This window comes from Oncorhynchus mykiss, chromosome 20, assembly GCF_013265735.2.
Source record: "Oncorhynchus mykiss isolate Arlee chromosome 20, USDA_OmykA_1.1, whole genome shotgun sequence".
NCBI classification, from domain to species: Eukaryota; Metazoa; Chordata; class Actinopteri; order Salmoniformes; family Salmonidae; genus Oncorhynchus; species Oncorhynchus mykiss.
The window spans coordinates 29,254,195-29,276,633 of record NC_048584.1 but is presented as its reverse complement, the minus strand read 5'-3'; the positions used below and the strand labels follow the sequence as shown (position 1 = coordinate 29,276,633).

Sequence of the window (22,439 nt, the reverse complement as noted above, 5' to 3'; positions counted from 1 at the left end):
ACATTGTGTGATTGTTGAGGTGCTCGTCGCCCCCTCTCTGTGTACATGGGAACAGGACGGACCCTTCCCCTCACACCCCTTCAGGCATTTCATACCACCTCATACCCAGTCCATTCCGCAGCTCTCTATCTTTACACTATACACACACAGGAATACTGATGCTTGGATACAGATGTAGGATCGTAACTTAAGTCAGTTTTCTACAGCAAGAAAATATTCCTGCAGCCACAGGAAATTTGAATTTGTCACGACTTCCGCCGAAGTCGGCTCCTCTCCTTGTTCGGGCGGCGTTCGACGTCACCGGCTTTCTAGCCATCGCCGCTCCATTTCTCATATATCCATTTGTTTTGTCTTGTTTCATACACATGGTTTTCATTCCATAATCACACTGCATGTATTTAGTCCTCTGTTCCCCTCCATGTCTTTGTGTGTAATTGTTTATTGTTAATGGTGTATGTTCACGCGCTATACTTTTGTATTCATGTTCCGTGATTTTTGGGCACTTAGATGTCATGGTGTGCTTATTTTTTGACCTGAATAAAGGTGCCCCTGTTTACTCTACTCTGCTCTCCTGCACCTGACTTCGCCTCCCTTACACAGCCTTAACAGAATTACACACCTACTATGGAGTCAGCAGGAGCAGGTACCCCAGGGACGTGCACGGGCAGGGTGTAGTGGTGTATATCGATGACATCCTGATATACTCAGCTACACGCGCCGAGCATGTGTCCTTGGTACACAAGGTGCTTGGACGACTGTTGGAGCATGACCTGTACGTCAACGCCGAGAAATGCCTGTTCTTTCAGCAGATCGTCTCCTTCCTAGGGTATCGCATTTCCACATCAGGGGTGGAGATGGAGAGTGACCACATTGCAGCCGTGCGTAATTGGCCGACTCCCACCACGGTAAAGGAGGTGCAGCGATTTTTAGGGTTTGCCAATTACTACCGGAGATTTATCCGGGGTTTTGGCCAGGTGGCTGCTCCCATTACCTCACTGCTGAAGGGGGGTCCGGTAAGGTTGCAGTGGTCGGCTGAGGCGGACAGGGCTTTTGGGCAGCTACGGGCTCTGTTTACTTCGGCTCCCGTGCTGGCCCATCCGGATCCCTCTTTGGCGTTCATAGTGGAGGTGGACCCGTCCGAGGCTGGGATAGGAGCCGTGCTCTCACAGCGCTCGGGTTTGCCACCAAAACTCTGCCCCTGTGCTTTCTTCTCTAAGAAGCTCAGCCCAGCGGAGCGTAACTATGATGTGGGGGACCGGGAGCTGTTGGCTGTGGTTAAAGGGTTGAAGGCGTGGAGACATTTGCTTGAGGGGGCTAAACACCCTTTTCTCATCTGGACTGACCACCGCAACCTGGAGTACATCCGGGCAGCGAGGAGACTGAATCCTCGTCAGGCATGGGCCATGTTCTTTACCCATCTTGTGTTTACCCTGTCCTACAGACCAGGCTCCCAGAATACGAAAGCAGACGCTCTGTCCCGGCTGTATGACACAGAGAAGCGGCCTATGGGATCAGACTCCCATACTCCCGGCCTCTTGCCTGGTAGCGCTGGTCGTGTGGGAGTTGGACGCGGACATTGAGCAGGCGTTGCGTACAGAGCCCGCTCCCCTCCAGTGTCCTGTCGGGCGTATGTATGTTCCGTCTGCTGTCCGTGACCAGTTGATCTATTGGGCCCACACGTCACCCCCCTCTGGTCATCCGGGGATCGGTCGGATGGTGCACTGTCTGACTGGAAAGTACTGGTGGCCCACCTTAGCTAAGGACGTGAGGGTTTATGTTTCCTCCTGCTCGGTGTGTGCCCAGTGTAAGGCTCCGAGACACCTGCCCAGAGGTAAGATACACCCCTTACCCCTTCCACAACGACCTTGGTCACACTTGTCTGTGGATTTTTTAACCGATCTACATCTTTCACAGGGAAACACTACGATCCTGGTCGTTGTGGATCGTTTCTCTAAGTCCTGTCGTCTCCTCCCTCTGCACGGTCTTCCTATGGTCCTACAGACTGCGGTAGCCCTGTTTACTCACGTGTTCCGGCACTACGGGGTGCCTGAGGATATAGTGTCTGATCGGGGTCCCCAGTTCACGTCGAGAGTCTGGAGGGCGTTCATGGAACGTCTGGGGGTCTCGATCAGCCTTGCCTCGGGTTTTCACCACGAGAGTAACGGACAGGTAGAGAGAGTCAACCAGGAGGTGGGCATGTTTTTGCGGTCCTATTGCCAGGACCGGCCGGGGGAGCGGGCGGCTTTCGTGCCCTGGGCCGAAATGGCACAGAACTCGCTTCGCCACTCCTCCACTAACCTCTCCCCCTTTCAATGCGTATTGGGGTACCAGCCGGTTCTGGCGCAGTGGCATCAGGGTCAGACCGAGGCTCCTGCCGTGGGCGACTGGTTCAGGCGCGCGGAGGAGACATGGGAGGCCGCCCATGTTCACCTCCAGCGAGCCGCAGCCCGTCACCGCAGTGAGACCCCGGTGAACCGGGTCTGGCTCTCGACCCGAAATAAACCGGAATAAAAGTGTGCCTGTTTACTCTACTCTGCTCTCCTGCACCTGAATTCGCCTCCCTTACACAGCCTTAACATAATTATTGTGTGGATTATAATTAATAGACATTTTTATGGCGATCAAAAAAAACCCATCTTAAGCGTAATTCAAGTCTGAAGTTTCAAAGTGGAAATTACTAACTACAGAAGCCTTTTAAACCTCAAATACACTATAAGTAAAAAATGTCCTGCATTGCAGGAAAGTTCTGCTGCAACAAGGTGATCAAATGAAGATCCTATATGGGGTCAATTTCACGCCATGTATTGAATTCAAAACAAAATGAATTGTGAACTTGAAAAAGTATGTTTTTTTGAGGACGGGTGAAATAATGGATGTTGAAATCAAAAACCAAACAATTGAAAGCAACATGTATAGAATTGTAAACAAAAATAAGACATCAATAGCAATCATTCCACGGGCATGACAAAACATGTATTTTACTGCTCTAATTACGTTGGTAACCAGTTTATGATAGCAATAAGGCACCTCAGGCGTTTGTGGTATATGGCCAATATACCATGGCTAAGGGCTGTACGCAGGCACTCTGCTTTGCGTCGTGCATAAAAACAGCCCTTAGCTGTGGTATATTGGCCATATACCACACCCCCTTGTGCGTTATTGCTTAAGTATACACTTGAATAAGCATAATAGAGGATAAACACATACAAGTCTATGACTTATTTCCATGTTGAAGGTTAGAGGTTAATAATGGTGAGGGAGGAACAGTAAGGGCCCTAAAACATACAGTACGGTATGTTCCCTAATAGTTCAGACACACTCCATGGTGAAGTTTACCCTAGGTGCAGATCTAGAATCAGCTTCCCCTCCTCCAATCCTAACCTTAAAATGCTAAACTGACCCAAGATCAGTGTTTACAGGCAACTTCACCCTACATGGTCTGAGCTATAAGTGCTAACTCACAATGCGAGGTTTGAAGGGTGGTTTGACCCTCTTCTGCTCCAGCAGAACCCAGTCGATCTCCTTGAAGAAAGGATGAACCTTGATGGCCTCCTCCAAGCCCTGGGTGATCACACAGCCCAGACGCTTGTTTGGACTCTTCGTCATGAACTACAGGACAGGGAAACAAGCAGATGGATGAAGGGGGAAGGGAAATAAAGGTACTTGACTTAATCCTCTTGGCCCCCTTAGGAACATGGGGCAAGGATGTGAATGTTAGGAAGAGAGAAATAGAGGTGAAAGAGCTAGAGTGAGGGGTTCAGATGGTCAAGTGGTGCAGAGTGGTCTTAGTGATCTGCTCTGTGGTCATCGTTAAGAGACCAGTGGTCATTTGAAGAATCTAGTGGTCAGATATGACCATTAGGACCTCTGGGCCGGGTAATGTGACCAAAGTACCAGTGAGACTGATCACAGAGTAACACGTGCCGGTCCAAGGCAAGCACGCCTGCTTTCCCACAAGGCTTTGCAAACAGGCAGGGGACGGCCAAAGTAAACGCATGACTTGTGATGGAAAAAAGATCACACAGGAACTTGGGACACACACACAAACTAACACACTCACATGAATATTCTGCAACACTAAAACACAAATATAGAATTACACAACGTCCATACACACCACCAAACAGGACACAAACGAAAAAGCACGTAATTCACATCCACACACAAGCACAGGACACTAACAAATATTACACACTCCCCCACGCACACACACACACACAGAAAGCCGGCCGCGTTCTTGGAAGAGGAGGACCCTCTGAATGCTGGGGCGGCTCACCCCTGCCTCCCCGATTGTGCGATTACACAAGCCCCGAAACCACCAGAGAACACAAACACGCTGTTCTTTTCCCACATGAAGTGCAACGTCTCCCAGGCCTCTCTCCCCAGCCCACACAGCACTGCACAGCCACTCTGGCTTTCTGAACTAATTCCACCCAGCCCTGCTCATCCTTGCTCCTCACTCTGCTAATCACCGAACACCACTTTACTACCTCACCAGAGACAGGCAGAGAGAGAGAGACAGCAGGAGGAGGAAGAGGAGGAGGAGACGACAATAAGGTAATGTGTGGGGAGGAAAGGGGGGCTGATAAAGAACAAGTGGAATAAGAAGTGGGGAAGATATGAAGAAAGAGGGGATAAAAAGGAGAGCAAAGAGGGATGGTTAGAGATACAGGCAGACTAGGACAGGGAGATAAACTGTAGGTTACTGACCGCTTTCAGGATGGAGACTGCCTCCTTGCTTAGCCACACTGGGTAGAGGACATCATCGTGGAGAATGGACTCAAACAGGTCATCCTCATTGTCAGCCTCGAAGGGGGGCTGGCCCGCCATCATCTCGTACATAAGCACCCCCAGAGCCCACCAGTCCACAGAGGGGCCATATTCTAGCTCCTGTAGGATCTAAACACACAGAGGGACAGGAAACAATGTAACACCATCTCATACAAAATATCCTTTAGGATCTAAAAAACACAGGGGCACAGGAAACACTAACACCAGCTTCACTACAGCAGGATTTATAAGTAAGGGGGAACAGAATACTTGTGATACCAGCTCATTAGGGATGATATAATGAGAGAATGAGTAGAACAAATGAGTACATGAGTTTGATTGATTGAGTGATATATTGAGTGATTGAATGAGTAATTTATTGATTGATTGAGTAATTTATTGATTGATTAATTTATTGATTGAGTAATTTATTGATTGATTGAGTAATTTAGTGATTGATTGAGTAATTTATTGATTGAGTGAGTAATTTAGTGATTGATTGAGTAATTTAGTGATTGATTTAGTAATATATTGATTGAGTAATTTATTGATTGATTGAGAAATTTAGTGATTGATTGAGTAATTTATTGATTGATTGAGTAATATATTGAGTGATTGAGTGAGTCATTTATTGAGTGATTGAGTGAGCTTTTTTTATGAAACGGTGAGAGAGAAGCAGAGTAGAGGGTAAAGAGTCGAGTCAATGAAAGAGTACAACATGTGAGAGAGTAACTTATGGAATTGATGGTTGAGTACTGTCAGACTGTCCCAGATGAATGGGTGGTTTACTGTCAGACAATCCCAGATGAATGGGTGGTTTACTGTCAAACAGTCCCAGATGAATGGGTGGTTTACTGTCAGACTGTCCCAGATGAATGGGTGGTTTACTGTCAGACTGTCCCAGATGAATGGGTGGTTTACTGTCAGACAATCCCAGATGAATGGGTGGTTTACTGTCAGACTGTCCCAGATGAATGGGTGGTTTACTGTCAGACTGTCCCAGATGAATGGGTGGTTTACTGTCAGACTGTAGAGGGTGGAGTGTAGTGGGTAGAGGTTAGAGTGTAGAGAATGAAGGGTAGTTAGTAGAGGGTAGTGGGTAGAGGATGAAGGGTAGTGGGTAGAGGATGAAGGGTAGTGGGTAAAGGATGAAGGGTAGTGGGTAGAGGGTGGAGGGTAGTGGGTAGAAGATGAAGGGTAGAGGGTGGAGGGTAGTGGGTAGAAGATGAAGGGTAGAGGATGAAGGCTAGTGTGTAGAGTGTAGTGGGTAGAAGAAGGAGGGTTGAGGTTTACCTCAGGAGCGATGTAGTCAGGGGTCCCGCAGAAGGTGGTGGTGGTGACTCCGTTGAGAATCCCCTCCTTACACATGCCAAAGTCAGCCAGCTTACAGTGGCCATGTGCATCCAACAGGATGTTATCCAATTTCAGATCTCTGGAGAGATAGAGACAAAATGAGGTCTGAGAGGTCAGAGTGAAGCAGTTACAGAGGTCAGAGATAGAAGAGTATTCATCTGTCAGAGACAAATGAGACAAAAATAAATAAAAAGTCACTGTGTCATCACATTTATTGGAGATGTATAGATCTGCCACTCTGCCACAAATTAGGGAAGGGGTTAGGGGTAGGGGAAAATAATACATTTAAAAAAACTCTGCCACCACTGCTGAATTTTTTTTAGGGGAAACACTGCAATGCCAAACATACTCTCAGTGTTCCTACTCAGTGAACAGACACAATGCCAAATATACTCTCAGTGTTCCTACTCAGTGAACAGACACAATGCCAAATATACTCTCAGTGTTCCTACTCAGTGAACAGACACAATGCCAAATATACTCTCAGTGTTCCTACTCAGTGAACAGACACAATGCCAAATATACTCTCAGTGTTCCTACTCAGTGAACAGACACAATGCCAAATATACTCTCAGTGTTCCTACTCAGTGAACAGACACAATGCCAAACATACTCTCAGTGTTCCTACTCAGTGAACAGACACAATGCCAAATATACTCTCAGTGTTCCTACTCAGTGAACAGACACAATGCCAAATATACTCTCAGTGTTCCTACTCAGTGAACAGACACAATGCCAAATATACTCTCAGCATTCCTACTCATTGACAGACAACGCCAAATACAGTGCCTTGCGAAAGTATTCGGCCCCCTTGAACTTTGCGACCTTTTGCCACATTTCAGGCTTCAAACATAAAGATATAAAACTGTATTTTTTTGTGAAGAATCAACAACAAGTGGGACACAATCATGAAGTGGAATGACATTTATTGGATATTTCAAACTTTTTTAACAAATCAAAAACTGAAAAATTGGGCGTGCAAAATTATTCAGCCCCCTTAAGTTAATACTTTGTAGCGCCACCTTTTGCTGCGATTACAGCTGTAAGTCGCTTGGGGTATGTCTCTATCAGTTTTGCACATCGAGAGACTGAATTTTTTTCCCATTCCTCCTTGCAAAACAGCTCAAGCTCAGTGAGGTTGGATGGAGAGCATTTGTGAACAGCAGTTTTCAGTTCTTTCCACAGATTCTCGATTGGATTCAGGTCTGGACTTTGACTTGGCCATTCTAACACCTGGATATGTTTATTTTTGAACCATTCCATTGTAGATTTTGCTTTATGTTTTGGATCATTGTCTTGTTGGAAGACAAATCTCCGTCCCAGTCTCAGGTCTTTTACAGACTCCATCAGGTTTTCTTCCAGAATGGTCCTGTATTTGGCTCCATCCATCTTCCCATCAATTTTAACCATCTTCCCTGTCCCTGCTGAAGAAAAGCAGGCCCAAACCATGATGCTGCCACCACCATGTTTGACAGTGGGGATGGTGTGTTCAGCTGTGTTGCTTTTACGCCAAACATAACGTTTTGCATTGTTGCCCAAAAGTTCAATTTTGGTTTCATCTGACCAGAGCACCTTCTTCCCACCACTGCGACTTGTATGCTCTAGTCGGCTGGCCCTCGCTACATATTCGTCGCCAGACCCACTGGCTCCAGGTCATCTACAAGTCCATGCTAGGTAAAGCTCCGCCTTATCTCAGCTCACTGGTCACGATGGCAACACCCATCCGTAGCACGCGCTCCAGCAGGTGTATCTCACTGATCATCCCTAAAGCCAACACCTCATTTGGCCGCCTTTCGTTCCAGTACTCTGCTGCCTGTGACTGGAACGAATTGCAAAAATCGCTGAAGTTGGAGACTTTCATCTCCCTCACCAACTTCAAACATCAGCTATCTGAGCAGCTAACCGATCGCTGCAGCTGTACATAGTCTATTGGTAAATAGCCCACCCATTTTCACCTACCTCATCCCCATACTGTTTTTATTTATTTACTTTTCTGCTCTTTTGCACACCAATATCTCTACCTGTACATGACCATCTGATCATTTATCACTCCAGTGTTAATCTGCAAAATTGTAATTATTCGCCTACCTCATGCCTTTTGCACACATTGTATATAGACTCCCCCTTTGTTTTCTACTGTGTTATTGACTTGTTAATTGTTTACTCCATGTGTAACTCTGTGTTGTCTGCTCATACTGCTATGCTTTATCTTGGCCAGGTCGCAGTTGCAAATGAGAACTTGTTCTCAACTAGCCTACCTGGTTAAATAAAGGTGAAATAAAAAATAAAATAAAAATATAAAAAAATGTTTGGTGTGTCTCCCAGGTGGCTTGTGGCAAACTTTAAACAACACTTTTTTATGGATATCTTTAAGAAATGGCTTTCTTCTTGCCACTCTTCCATAAAGGCCAGATTTGTGCACTATATGACTGATTGTTGTCCTATGGAGAGAGTCTCCCACCTCAGCTGTAGATCTCTGCAGTTCATCCAGAGTGATCATGGGCCTCTTGGCTGCATCTCTGATCAGTCTTCTCCTTGTATGAGCTGAAAGTTTAGAGGGACGGCCAGGTCTTGGTAGATTTGCAGTGGTCTGATACTCCTTCCATTTCAATATTATTGCTTGCAGAGTGCTCCTTGGGATGTTTAAAGCTTGGGAAATCTTTTTGTATCCAAATCCGGCTTTAAACTTCTTCACAACAGTATCTCGGACCTGCCTGGTGTGTTCCTTGTTCTTCATGATGCTCTCTGCGCTTTTAACGGACCTCTGAGACTATCACAGTGCAGGTGCATTTATACGGAGACTTGATTACACACAGGTGGATTGTATTTATCATCATTAGTCATTTAGGTCAACATTGGATCATTCAGAGATCCTCACTGAACTTCTGGAGAGAGTTTGCTGCACTGAAAGTAAAGGGGCTGAATAATTTTGCACGCCCAATTTTTCAGTTTTTGATTTGTTAAAAAAGTTTGAAATATCCAATAAATGTCGTTCCACTTAATGATTGTGTCCCACTTGCTGTTGATTCTTCACAAAAAAATACAGTTTTATATCTTTATGTTTGAAGCCTGAAATGTGGCAAAAGGTCGCAAAGTTCAAGGGGGCCAAATACTTTCGCAAGGCACTGTATACTCTCAGTGTTCCTACTCAGTGAATAGACACAACACCATAGGACTTTCTCTGTATGGAGGCCAAAAGCACTGTGAGGAGCTATCTGCACTATGGAGGCTACTCTTGGTTCACACGTACAGTATGCACACAAACACACACAGAATGTTCCACAGACACAGAGTTGTGTGTCTCTCCATCGCTCCTCTCCTTTATTGTGGGCAGTGAGCGAGAGATGGAGGGTGCTGTTGGAAATGGCAGGAGTGGAGGAACAGGAGAGAAGATAAGAGGTCTGATGAAAGATGCCAGGGAGTGGCATGAAACCAGTCAGGTCAGGGTTTGATGGTTGATTGCTGAAAATATGTCAACATCTTTTAACAGATGCCATTCAGCCCAAGGTGTTTTCACAAAACAGCCTCCACGACCTGGGATTGTGTGTGTGTGTGAGTGTGAGGCACAACTGTTCTGTTTCAGAGACCTAAAAAGGACACATTAACAATCTGCATGATTCTCCTTGGGAGTGAAGTGGTAGGTTTAGGTGGGTTCATTCATCCTTATAAAACATTGATTAGTGCAGGTAATGTTACTATAGAGCAGTGTTACAATTATTTGTAAGGGGGCCACATTGGGTTGATACAATCATTCATAGGTTCGTACAGATCTTGAATTTGTTGTACTTTTTCTTCCAATATTACCAATTATCAATTGAGAGCAAATTCAGAGCAATAGAGCACATGCAATTGATTTGATGTACAGCACAACACAAATATATACACACACATCAAATAGGCTACATCACATGTATAATACCCATATTAAGGGTTACCTCAGTAGTTGGATGAGTGAAAATGTCCCTTCTGCATCTTGATTGAATTCATTCTAAATGTATAGTCTGTTGTTGCTATCCTTGTGAGGCAATCAAGGTGTGCATTGGTCAGCCTGTTTCTTTGTTTTTGTTTCACAATTTTCAAACACATAATCGGGCAATGTCTCTTACATCAGTGCTTTCCTCAAGAGCAATACTAAAACACGGTGCCACGGATATGTCAGTAATCAGTTGCTTACCGATGTCCTCGCCAATGTCTTCTATGTCCCTTGTTATGGTCGAGTCTGAGAGTTGCAGTCCCTTAATTTGCTTTAAAATAGCTTCCTTGTTTGTGAAATTAGCATACACTATTTCGGCTGAGGCCCAAAACATTTTTGGACAATATCCGCGTCTGTGAAGGCTTTGTTTCTCGTCAGTATCCAAGCAATCTCATATGTTGCCTCTGTCGTTTTCTCTGCAACAGTGCTAGATCTGTCCATCATTTGTTGTTGTCCTTTGAGTTGCGCTATTTGGTTGTTTCTGAGGTTGCTTTGTGGCGGATATGTTTTGTCAAAGTGGGCATGGTGCGACTGGAAATGTTGCTCTAAATTTGCTTGTTTAAAACAATTGACTGCCTTCTGTTCTGGCAAATAAGACAAAGTGAACTAGTCCCAGTATGCAGTACAAAAAATACTAGTATGTCCATGTCTCTTGGAACTTTCGGTGTGCTTCTTGAATCAACCGTATCCTTCTCTTAGCCACCGGAGCCACGCTATTTTGGCCTTTCTGTTAGCTACTTTAGCTAGCTGCATTTCCCCGCTGCCATCTTCCTGATTTTCCTGGTTCTCCGGTGGTTGTTTGTTCATAGCTGTCACCTTGTTCTCCAGCTCTTCCCCCTCATTTTCATTGTCAATAGATTTACGTTTCTATTTTACAATAAATCGATCCATGGTTACCAGACTGCAAGATTAGCTAGTAGCAAACTGATATGTGTCGGTCGCTGTAGCTGAGCAGTTGCGTACTATTTTGGCAAACGATCTATTGCGGCCTTTCTGTTCAACAGCTGCGCTATACTGCCATCTATCTGCCGTCCAAGGAACAATATATATATTCAATGTAGTGATTCAGGCATGCATTAAACACATTGAATTGAAATTGTATCATTGTTATGTATTATGAATGGAAAATAGGAAAATCACAGCGAGCCGCAAATTAAGGGCTCATGAGGCCCAATGTGCTATGTATGAATATGGCAACTCATCTATGCTGTGAAAATCGGGGTTGATGTAATAACATCTGGTATCTGGCAAGAATTCAAAAAGTGTTTGAATACATGCATGCACTCTTACAAGCTCCACATTATGCGCTAAGCCCTCATGTTCCAAATATGTTCCAGACGTTTCCATCAGGACATCTCCCCCCTCTCTCTCTGCCCCATCCCTATGTCTTTCCATATCTGTCAGCCCACCCTCTCTTTCCATATCTGTCAGCCCACCCTCTCTTTCCATATCTGTCAGCCCACCCTCTCTTTCCATATCTGTCAGCCCACCCTCTCTTTCCATATCTGTCAGCCCACCCTCTCTTTCCATATCTGTTTGCCCACCCTCTCTTTCCATATCTGTCAGCCCACCCTCTCTTTCCATATCTGTCAGCCCACCCTCACTTTCCATATCTGTCAGCCCACCCTCACTTTCCATATCTGTCAGCCCACCCTCTCTTTCCATATCTGTCAGCCCACCCTCTCTTTCCATATCTGTCAGCCCACCCTCACTTTCCATATCTGTCAGCCCACCCTCTCTTTCCATATCTGTCAGCCCACCCTCTCTTTCCATATCTGTCAGCCCACCCTCTCTTTCCATATCTGTCAGCCCACCCTCTCTTTCCATATCTGTCAGCCCACCCTCTCTTTCCATATCTGTCAGCCCACCCTCTCTTTCCATATCTGTCAGCCCACCCTCTCTTTCCATATCTGTCAGCCCACCCTCTCTTTCCACCCACCAGGTCACATCACCTCATCTGTGTTATTACTTTGTTGATATTTTACAAATGTTCCATCCTGAGAATATATCACTTTTCTTCCGGTCAACCAGGTCCTTCCTGCCAAAACCGGACGTGTCATTCAAAAGCATTATAAAGCATATAAATAGCCCTATGTCTGGATTTGATTAGATCTTTGATCAAAAAGTATATCCCGAGCCCGAGCCATACATTAAGCCATACACTTTATGAGCCATACACTTTATGAGCCCTACATGAAAGACATTTAATGAGCCCAAGCCCCAAAAAGCCCAGATGATTGTGCTTTTATCCAATACATATAAGACACGACAGAAAAACAGAAAAGCCCATAGATGTAGATAGCTATTTGCTCTCTTGGGTAAATAAATGAAACTATCTCCAGTAGGCTAATCTTTTTGAGTGTGAACTGTATTACTGCACTGTATTGTACACTGAGAATACAAAATATTATGGACACCCAGTGGTGGAAAAAGTACCCAATTGTCATACTTGAGTAAAAGTAAAGATACCTTAATAGAAAATAACTCAAGTAGAAGTCAAAGTAACCCAGTAAAATTCTACATGAGTAAAAGTCTAAAAGTATTTGGTTTAAAATATACTTAAGTATCAAATTAAATGAAATTGCTAAAATATACTTAAGTATCAAATGTAAAAGTAAAGTTATAAATCATTTCAAATTCCTTATATTTAGCAAACCACCAATTTAAGGATAGCCAGGGGCACACTCCAACATTCAGACATCATTTACAAATGAAGCATGTGTGTAAAATGAGTCCGCCAGAGCAGAGGCAGTAGGGGTCATCCCCTACATGTTGAGAAGTGTGTGAATTGGACCATTTCCATGTCCTACTCTAAACATTCAAAATGCTTAGGGGTCAAGGAAAATGTATGGAGTAAAAAGTACTATATTTTCTTAAGGAATGTTGTGAAGTAAAAGTAAAAGTAGTCAAAAATATAAATAGTAAAATAAAGTACAGATACCCCCCAAAAATACTTAGTACTTTACACCATATTCCTAATATTGAGTTGCACCCCCTCCTATTGCCCTCAAAAGAGGCTCAATTTATTGGGTCATAGACTCTACAAGGTGTCGAAAGCGTTCCACAGGGATGCTGGCCAATGTTGAATCCAATGCTTTCCTCTACCCTTGCCCATTCAAAACCTTCTGAATGGCACACACACAATCCAAGTATCAATTGTCTCAAGGCTTAAAAATCCATCTATAACCTGTCCCCTCCCCTTCATCTACACTGATTGAAGTGGATTTAACAAGTGAAACCAATAAGGGATCATAGGTTTCACCTGGATTCACCTGGTCAGTCTATGTCATGGAAAGAGCAGGTGTCATAATGTTTTGTACACTCAGTATATAATACTGTATTATATGGACTAGAATTACACACATCATTGTAACCATGATAAAGCAGGGAGAGAACGTGCGATTCTGGTGCAGTAAGTTACAAGTATAGGCTAGTGAATTAGATTTTAATTTTGAAATATAATAGGGTCTATTTGTATAATTAGTAGGCTGACGCCTATACTGTACACATTTCCTAATATTTCCCCTGCTGTTATTAGCCTACTTCCTATTTCTTCCTTTATTGTCGCTTCATTCATTCCTCGCTTTCAACAGTTCAATTAAATACGTTTCATTGTCCTTATTTTCATAATTCTAATGACATCATTGAATAATATAGGACTAGAAATAAATCACAATCCCAGTGGGTCAGAAGCTCACAAACACTAAGTTGACTGTGCCTTTAAACAGCTTGGAAAATTCCCGAAAATTATGTCATGGCTTTAGAAGCTTCTGATAGGCTAATTGACATAATTTGAGTCAATTGGAGGTGTACCTGTGGATGTACTACTAAAGTGGTGATCCTAACTGACCTAAAACAGGGCATTTTTACTAGGATTAAATGTCAGGAATTGTGAAAAACAGAGTTTAAATGTATTTGGCTAAGGTGTATGTAAACTTCCGACTTCAACTGTATGTGCACGTGTTTGTCCCCATCATGTTCATGGGCTCCCAAGTGGCGTAGTGGTCTAAGGCACTGCATCTCAGCTAGTAGGTGACACTACAGACAACCTGGTTCAAATCCAGACTGTATCACAACTGACTGTGATTGGGAGTCCCATAGGGTAGCACCCAGTGTTGTCTGAGGTTGGCTGTGATTGAAAATCAGATTTTTTTCTTTACTTGCCTAGTTAAATAAAGGTAAAATCATTTTTTTAAATGACGTATGCTATTTTGGGAAGAGAAATTAAAAAACTATTTTTGCATTCCTGCGCCTGTCTTCTATCATTATACAACGTGACTAATGTCAAGTAGGCATGGGCCATGTCCGAATACCTGTACTTGAGTTCTAAATAGGAGACATTTTGTGTTTGAGAAAAAATGAAGTTTTATAGAATGTGAAGAAAATAAAACATGTGTACTGTATGCTTTAAATGACAGATGACATACTAATTTAGACTTTTCATCTAGTAGAATTTTCTGAACACTATTGAGGAAGAGAATCGTCTTTTGAGATCCACGTGTGTCTGACAAAGAGTCGCGCTTTACCAAAATGAACCAATGACGGGAATCAATGCAAGTGAGCATTAGATGAGGCATTCTCAGTAGGATGAGCCTAGTATGTTGATTGATATGTGTTGCTTACTGCATTCATTTTTTTTAAACAGTACATTCTAAATAGTACAGTATGTAGTTTAGTACACAGTATAAAGTTTAATTAAGTAGTATGGAAGTCAGATTTCGGAAACAGCCATAATCTCAAATAGACATTTTAGTACAAAGGCACTTGTAGATTTAAGGTCAAGCTAACCTTGAACACAATTTCCTTTTCAATTTCCTTTTCCAATTATTTCAGTTCTAAAGATGAATCTACCTGCGGCAAGGAAAATGAATACAACACAATGACCCAGCAAGTCTTAAATGAGATACTTGATGTAGTCTGCACAATAGATGATGACAATGATCAATGATTTTATTGCACAGCACTGTGTACCAGTGCTCTCTCCATGTGTAGCAGCAGGTGTTGAAGAGCGCTAATGGAATGATAGTTATTTGAAGAAGTTCATTGAGTATATACCCTGTGACAGTTACACTTAGGTAACCTGGGTGCCAATGCCAATGTTTTTGCTTAGACTGGATCTGTTGTTGTTGAATAATATAATATATAATATGCCATTTAGCAGACTCTTTCATCCAAAGCGACTAACAGTAGTGCGCTCTTAGAAAAAAGGGTTATTCGGCTGTCCCCATAGGAGAACCCTTTGAATAACTCATTTTGATTCCAGATAGAACCCTTTTGGTTTTTAAGATAGAACCCTTTTGGGTACCATGCAAAACTGTTTCCAGAGGGTTCTACATGGAACCCAAAAGAGTTCTAACTGGAACCAAAAAGGGTTCTACCTCAAACTAAAAACGGTTCTCATATGGGGACAGTTGCAGAACCCTTTAAGTCTTGCAGGTAGAAGCAGTCAGGTACCAATGCTATCATGTTGGTAGTTTGATCAAAGTTCTGGCCCTTGAATGTCTCTTTACTTCCTTGCACAGTCAGCCCATTTCGCTCTAGAGAGAAGGCCTTGTGGAGGGAAATCACATGACAGAAATTGCAATGCTGCAAGGCATTTCTCAAATATTAAATAGCTTTTGAGTCTTAAGCTGGCTGGTGAGGAGTTACAACGGATAACATATCATACCATGCAGCAACATGGGCCATATCTCTCATGAATAAAAATAAAATAAAATCTGACATTAAAACCCCAACAAGAAACTTGCGTCAGAGTGTGCTTCCAACCAACAAACTCCAACTGAGATTATTGCTGGCAAAACAGAAAAAAAAACAGCTGTACGAGTATACAGTTGGAGTCAGAAGTTTACATACACCTTAGCCAAATACATACATTTATACAACAGTTTTTCACAATTCCTGACATTTAATACAAGTAACAATTCTGTGTCTTAGGTCAGTTAGGATCACCACTTTATTTTAAGAATGTTAAATGTCAGAATAATAGTAGAGAGAATGATTTATTTCAGCTTTTATTTCTTTCATCACATTCCCAGTGGGTCAGAAGTTCACATACACTCAATTAGTATTTGGTAGCATTGTCTTTCAATTGTTGAACTTGGGTCAAATGTTTCAGGTGGGCTTCCACAAGCTTCCCACAATAAGTTGGGTGAATTTTAGCCCATTCCTCCTGACAAAACTGGTGTAACGGAGTCAGGTTTGTAGGCCTCCTTCATCGCACATGCTTTTTCAGTTCTGCCCACAAATGTTCTGTAGGATTGAGGTCAGCGCTTTGTGATGGCCACTTATATACCTTGACTTTGTTTTCCTTAAGTCATTTTGCCACAACTTTGGAAGTATGCTTGGGGTCATTGTCCATTTGGTAGACCCATTTGCGACCAATCTTTGACTTTCTGACTGGTCTTATGATGTTGCTTCAATATATCCACATAATTTTCCTGCCTCATGATGTCATCTATTTTGTGAAGTGCACCAGTCCCTCCTGCAGCAAAGCACCCCCACAAAATGATGCTGCCAAACAGTTCTATTTTTGTTTCCTCAGATCAGAGGACATTTCTCCAAAAAGTACGATCTTTGTCCCCATGTGCAGTTGCAAACCGTAGTCTGGCTTTTTTATGGCGGTTTTGGAGCAGTGGCTTCTTCCTTGCTGAGCGGCCTTTCAGGTTATGTCGATATAGGACTCGTTTTACTGTGGATATAGATACTTTTGAACCTGTTTCCTCCAGCATCTTCACAAGGTCCTTTGCTGTTGTTCTGGGATTGATTTGCACTTTTCGCACAAAAGTACGTTCATCTCTAGGAGACAGAATGCGTCTCCTTCCTGAGCGGTATGATGACTGCGTTGTCCCACGGTGTTTATACTTACGTACTATTGTTTGTCCAGATGAACGTGGTACCTTCAGGTGTTTGGAAATTGCTCCCAAGGATGAACCAGACTTGTGGAGGTCTACCACTTTTTTCTGAAGTCTTGGCTGATTTCTATTGATTTTCCCATGATGTCAAGCAAAGAGGCACTGAGTTTGAAGGTAGGCCTTGAAATACATCTCCAATTAAATCAAATGATGTCAATTAGCCTATCAGAAGCTTCTAAAGCCATGACATAATTTTCTGGAATTTTCCAAGCTGTTAAAAGTCAACTTAGTGTACGTAAACTTCTGACCAACTAGAATTGTGATACAGTGAATTATAAGTGAAATAATCTGTCTGTAAACAATTGTTGGAAGAATTACTTGTGTCATGCACAAAGTAGATGTCCTAACCAACTTGCCAAAATTTTAGTTTGTCAACAAGAAATTTGTGGAGTGGTTAAAAAACAAGTTTTAATGACTCCAACCTAAGTGTATGTAAACTTCTGACTTCAACTATACATATGGTAAATGAACAGGAACTACTGTCACCATTGTCAGGACCTTTACTCATGATTTTGGCAGGCATACAAATGTTATATTACACGCACACACACACACACACACACACACACACACACACACACACACACACACACACACACACCAATCAGGCTCAATTGAGAGCATTTCCTGTGTTTCATGTTAATCTTGTGGAGTGATTTTTCCATTACGTACACAGCAACCCTCTCTGCTCTGACAGTTAACCTCCCTCCCTCCGCTTGAAATGAGCTCCCCATTCAGCCCCAAAGACACAAACACTCAGGCATATGCACACACACACATATGCATGTACGTACACGTGCGCGTAGAAACACACACACAGGTTAGTGTTTTTTTTGTAATGAAACTTGTTCTGGAGGCAATTCTGCAGAGCGGTTACCAACTGACACAGTCACAAAGCCGTTCATCCTAAACGTAACCTTCACCACACTGCTAACCCTAACCTTAAATTATGACCAAAAAGCACATTTTTGTTTTCAGAAATTTTTACAATGTAGCTCATTTTGAATTTGCAGGGGGAAATCTAAATTGAAATTGCTCAGTTCTTCCTCCAGGACTCCAACAATAAATGTCAACTTACGCGTGCACACACGCGCACACACACAAATTATTCACTAGGACCCATGGACCAGCCCATGATCAATAGTGAGTAATACATTTCCTAGAAGTTCTAAAAAGAGACATAATGAGAATAGCTTTGAACATGACCCACGACCCCTGCTGTGCAGACCCTGGTTCAAATACTTAGAAGAACAAACTGCCCTTAATATTTATTTCTATCTGGAAATATTGTTGTCTGCCCACGCTAAAGTACACCATGCTAAACTACAACTGAACCATGTTAACCAAGTCGTTTTAAGTACACAACTACAGCTGGACCATATTAACTAAGTAGTTTTAAGTACATGCCCGATTCCAATGAGAGTTATCCGAGACCTGGGCATTATAATGTCATGTTATTCTTTCTCCAGATTACTACACCTAAATTCTCGAGCTAACACGCAGATCCCAAATGGTGTCCATATAGAGAAAATGGGCTATTTTCCTTCAGATAATTATTGAAGTTGGTGCAAAAAGATCCATATTTTTTTGTCAGAAAATCCCCTATTGATATAGCAATACATGTTGCATGTTCAAGTTCAACATACATAAAGATGGAAATAGGGTGGGTGAATGAGGGAGAGAAAGAGGGAGAGAAAGTGGGAGAGAAAGGGAGAGAAAGGCGAAGAAAGGGAGAGCAAGGCAGAGAGAGGGAGTGAAAGAGGGAGAGAAAGGGAGAGAAAGGGGGAGAGAAAGGGAGAGAAAGGGGGAGAGAGGGAGAGCAAGGCAGAGAAAGAGGGAGTGAAAGAGGGAGAGAAAGCTGGTATACATGAGGACAGTCCGTGGTGTCTGAATAAAGGTCAAACGGAAGTCATGGAGAACAGGCATTACGTGGGACACTCTTCAATGGTATGGTATCTGGGGTAGCTAGACATGGCTGTTTATTTTGATTGTAGTCTATGCATTTCACACGCACACGTAGGTGTTATGTTTGTATGTCTGCATAGTGCGTTTATTGCCAGGTTCATTAGTTTCTAGGTTTATGAGTGTGGATGTGAACTGAGCATGTACAGTACACAATATGTGGTTGTATACATGGCTTGGTGGTGTATGATTGTGTGTATTGTGCTGTGCTCTGTTGTGAATGCTGCCCATAGAGGCTCCAGTCTCACATAAGCTTGTGCAGAGCGAGGAGGACGGACAGATAGCCTGGTGATAGACTCCTCCCCTCTCCCCTCCCCTCCCGTTCCCGTCTATAGTGGCATACAGGCTTCAACCAGCCGACTGCATGCCAGTCCAGACTTGTCCCACATCACTAGCAGATCAAACTGCTACTGTCTCAAACGAAACTTAGCCACTGTTTTCTTTTCTCTCTCTCAGAAGTGGGGGGTGAGAGGGAGTCATGTACCTACTTCCCAGAGTATTCCCAAAAGGGTTGTTTGTATTCTTGGATGAAAGTGCTCAACAGGTCACAGAGAGGTAAGGCTGAGTCAACTCAGGTTAAGTATGTGGCGTTACGTTAAATGTTGTAGACCTCCCATGCAAAGGTGTGTGCATCACATTTGTCAATCCTGGCTTTCACTGATTTCATTGATTTGCCAAGTCCGAACAAAGCGAAATCCACTGACAGAATTGCCTTGAGTGGAAATCATAAAGACATCTTCATTGTCATCCTACGCTCAATGACTACTCTCTGGAAGACAAAGCTGATGCTTGCAGAGCTCTACAATATCAAATGCTTGAATAACAAATGGATTTCGTTAAAGGTAGACTCAGCGTTATGACGTTGCAACAAGCAGCACCGCAGATATTGCGATGAGCCCGATGCAAGATTTTGCTCTCACACAGTCACACAGGGTATCTGTGCATGTGAATGTCACACAGGGTATCTGTGCATGTGCGCGGGTTCGCTTCACGCTGCTACAGCGTGGTAGCTACGGCACCAAAACAGCAAAGTTTAGCCTTGTGCGTCAATACTTTTAGTTGCTGCGGAAATTTACCCACTATTGCTGTTTATTACTTTGTACATCGCTGAGTGTACCTTTCAAGCTAAAACTTGCTCCCTGACATTATTAATAAACACTGAAATAAATAGTCATTCAGACAATACGGCAAATCAAAAAGGCACCAAGGAGGCTGGCTATACTCTGCGCTGCTAAAATCACGTAGCCAGAACCCTTTGATTAGGAACAGGGACAATGAGTCCAGACTGTAGTCTCACCCACTTTCCTGTCTTGAACACAAGCTCACTGCACAGCCCAGAGAGAGAGAGAGAGTAAGCAACAGAGAGAAGGAGAGAGAGTGAACGACAGAGAGAGACAGAGAGAGAGCCAGAGAGAGAGGGAGAGAGAGCAAAAGAAAGAGAGCGACGGGGAGAAATGGAGAGAGAGAAAGAGCACCTTCAACCTACAGTACATACTGTAGCCAGACTATTATTCTTTTGATTTTACACAATACACAATTCACATTGGCTGGTCACTTCTTAGCCTGGTAACTACCTACACATATTGACAGATGGAATTTCATGACTTTTCCATGACTTTTATACAAATTTCCATTACCAACAATTGGCAGCGTCTATGTATGTACACTCAGTGGCCAGTTTGTTAGGTACATCTAGTACCGATTCCCTTTGGATTCCCTTTGCCTCCAGAACAGCCTGAATTCTTCAGGGAATGGAAACATTGCTCAATTGGTATCATGCAACCTAATGTGTGCCAGGAAAATATTCCGCACAACATTACACCACCACCACCATTGTCACCAGGCAGGATGGGGCAATGGACTCATGCTGCTTACGCCAAATCCTGACTTTGCCATCAGCATGACGCAACAGGAACCGGGATTTGTTGGACCAGGCAGTGTTTTTCCAATCCTTAATTGTGTGTTGGTGACCGCCTGCCCACTGGAGCTTCTTTTAGTTTTTATCTGACAGGAGTGGAACCCGGTGTGGACGTCTGCTGCAATAATAGCCCATCCGCTACAAGGAAGCACGAGTTGTGTGTTCCGAGATGCCGTTCTGCACACCACTGTTGTACTGCGCTGTTATTTGCCTGTGTGTGGCCCGCTTGTTAGCTTGCACGATTCGTGCCATTCTCCTTCGACCTTTCATCAACGTGCTGTTCTCGGCCACAGGACTGCTTCTGACGGGATGTTTCTTGTTTGTCGCACCATTCTCGGTGAACCCTAGACACTGTCATGCGTGATAAGCCCAGGAGGACATCCGTTTCTGAGATACTGGAACCGGCACGCCTGGTTCCAGCTCTCGACCTTCGTCTCTCCCGTGCCCGTACGGGAGTTGTAGCAATGAGACAAGACAGTAACGATGAACAATTGGATACCACGAAATTGGGGAGAAAAAGGGGGTAAAAATGTAATAATAATAAAAAATAAAAATAAAGTCGCTTACGTCACCCGTTTTGCCCATTCTAACGTTCAATCCAACAGTAACTGAATACTTCAATGCATGTCTGCCTGCTTTATATAGCTGGCCACGGCCACGTGACTCACTGCTAGGAGAGAAACATTTTAACTGAACGTGTCAGCCAGACAGCCACTCACAAAGTAAACTACCGATCAATGTCCATGGTGCTGAAATTGCAACATGTCTATGCGGCTGCATGACTATCAAATTGATGATAGGCTTTCTATGGTGCAATGGCTCAGCTTTGCTTTAGCTAATGGATAAATTTTTATTGGTAGGTCTATTTGGTCGTCATTTTCTCAGGTTAAGCCTAACATTTCACGAAGCTGTGCAAGGTGTCGCAATGCTGCCATTTTTAGACTGCTGGCTGGTGGTGATAATGCAATTACTTTTTCAGTAATTCATGTTGGAAATTTAAACACTGCATTGTCAAATACCTTTTCCATACAACAGAATACTAATCAGCTATCAATAGATTTTATAGCTGAATAGAATATACAGCTGTCCTGTATAGGCTACCTGAACATGCAAGACTTGAGCCATCCTTGTGCTCTCTCCCAGCCCCAGATAGAAAGTTGTTGTGTGCAAAAACAGCCTATTAATGCCAAATAATACAGTCAGTCCACCCTCAAAACACTAGTTTACTAGGGATTGTTTCATTATGCAGTGTACTATCTATAGCTATATACTGTATTTAGCTGCTATTTACAGTGCCTTGCGAAAGTATTCGGCCCCCTTGAACTTTGCGACCTTTTGCCACATTTCAGGCTTCAAACATAAAGATATAAAACTGTATTTTTTTGTGAAGAATCAACAACAAGTGGGACACAATCATGAAGTGGAACGACATTTATTGGATATTTCAAACTTTTTTAACAAATCAAAAACTGAAAAATTGGGCGTGCAAAATTATGTTTCCTTTAGCTCTCGGAATGACTAAGTCCAGGAAGAGAGGCGTTGACGAAGCCTT

The 22,439-nt window shown here is 43.2% G+C and overlaps 1 protein-coding gene across 1 annotated transcript in view; it reads right to left on the bottom strand.

The window, feature by feature from the left end:
- LOC110499309 (protein kinase C epsilon type) overlaps positions 1–22,439 on the bottom strand; it is a 152,892-nt gene that overhangs the window by 3,997 nt on the left and 126,456 nt on the right. The window contains exons 12-14 of the mRNA XM_036956130.1: positions 6,064–6,202; positions 4,711–4,899; positions 3,463–3,609 (exon numbers count right to left, since the gene is read on the bottom strand). Of these exons, the coding sequence (XP_036812025.1) occupies positions 3,463–3,609; positions 4,711–4,899; positions 6,064–6,202 (475 nt within the window). The remainder of the gene's footprint in view (positions 1–3,462; positions 3,610–4,710; positions 4,900–6,063; positions 6,203–22,439) is intronic.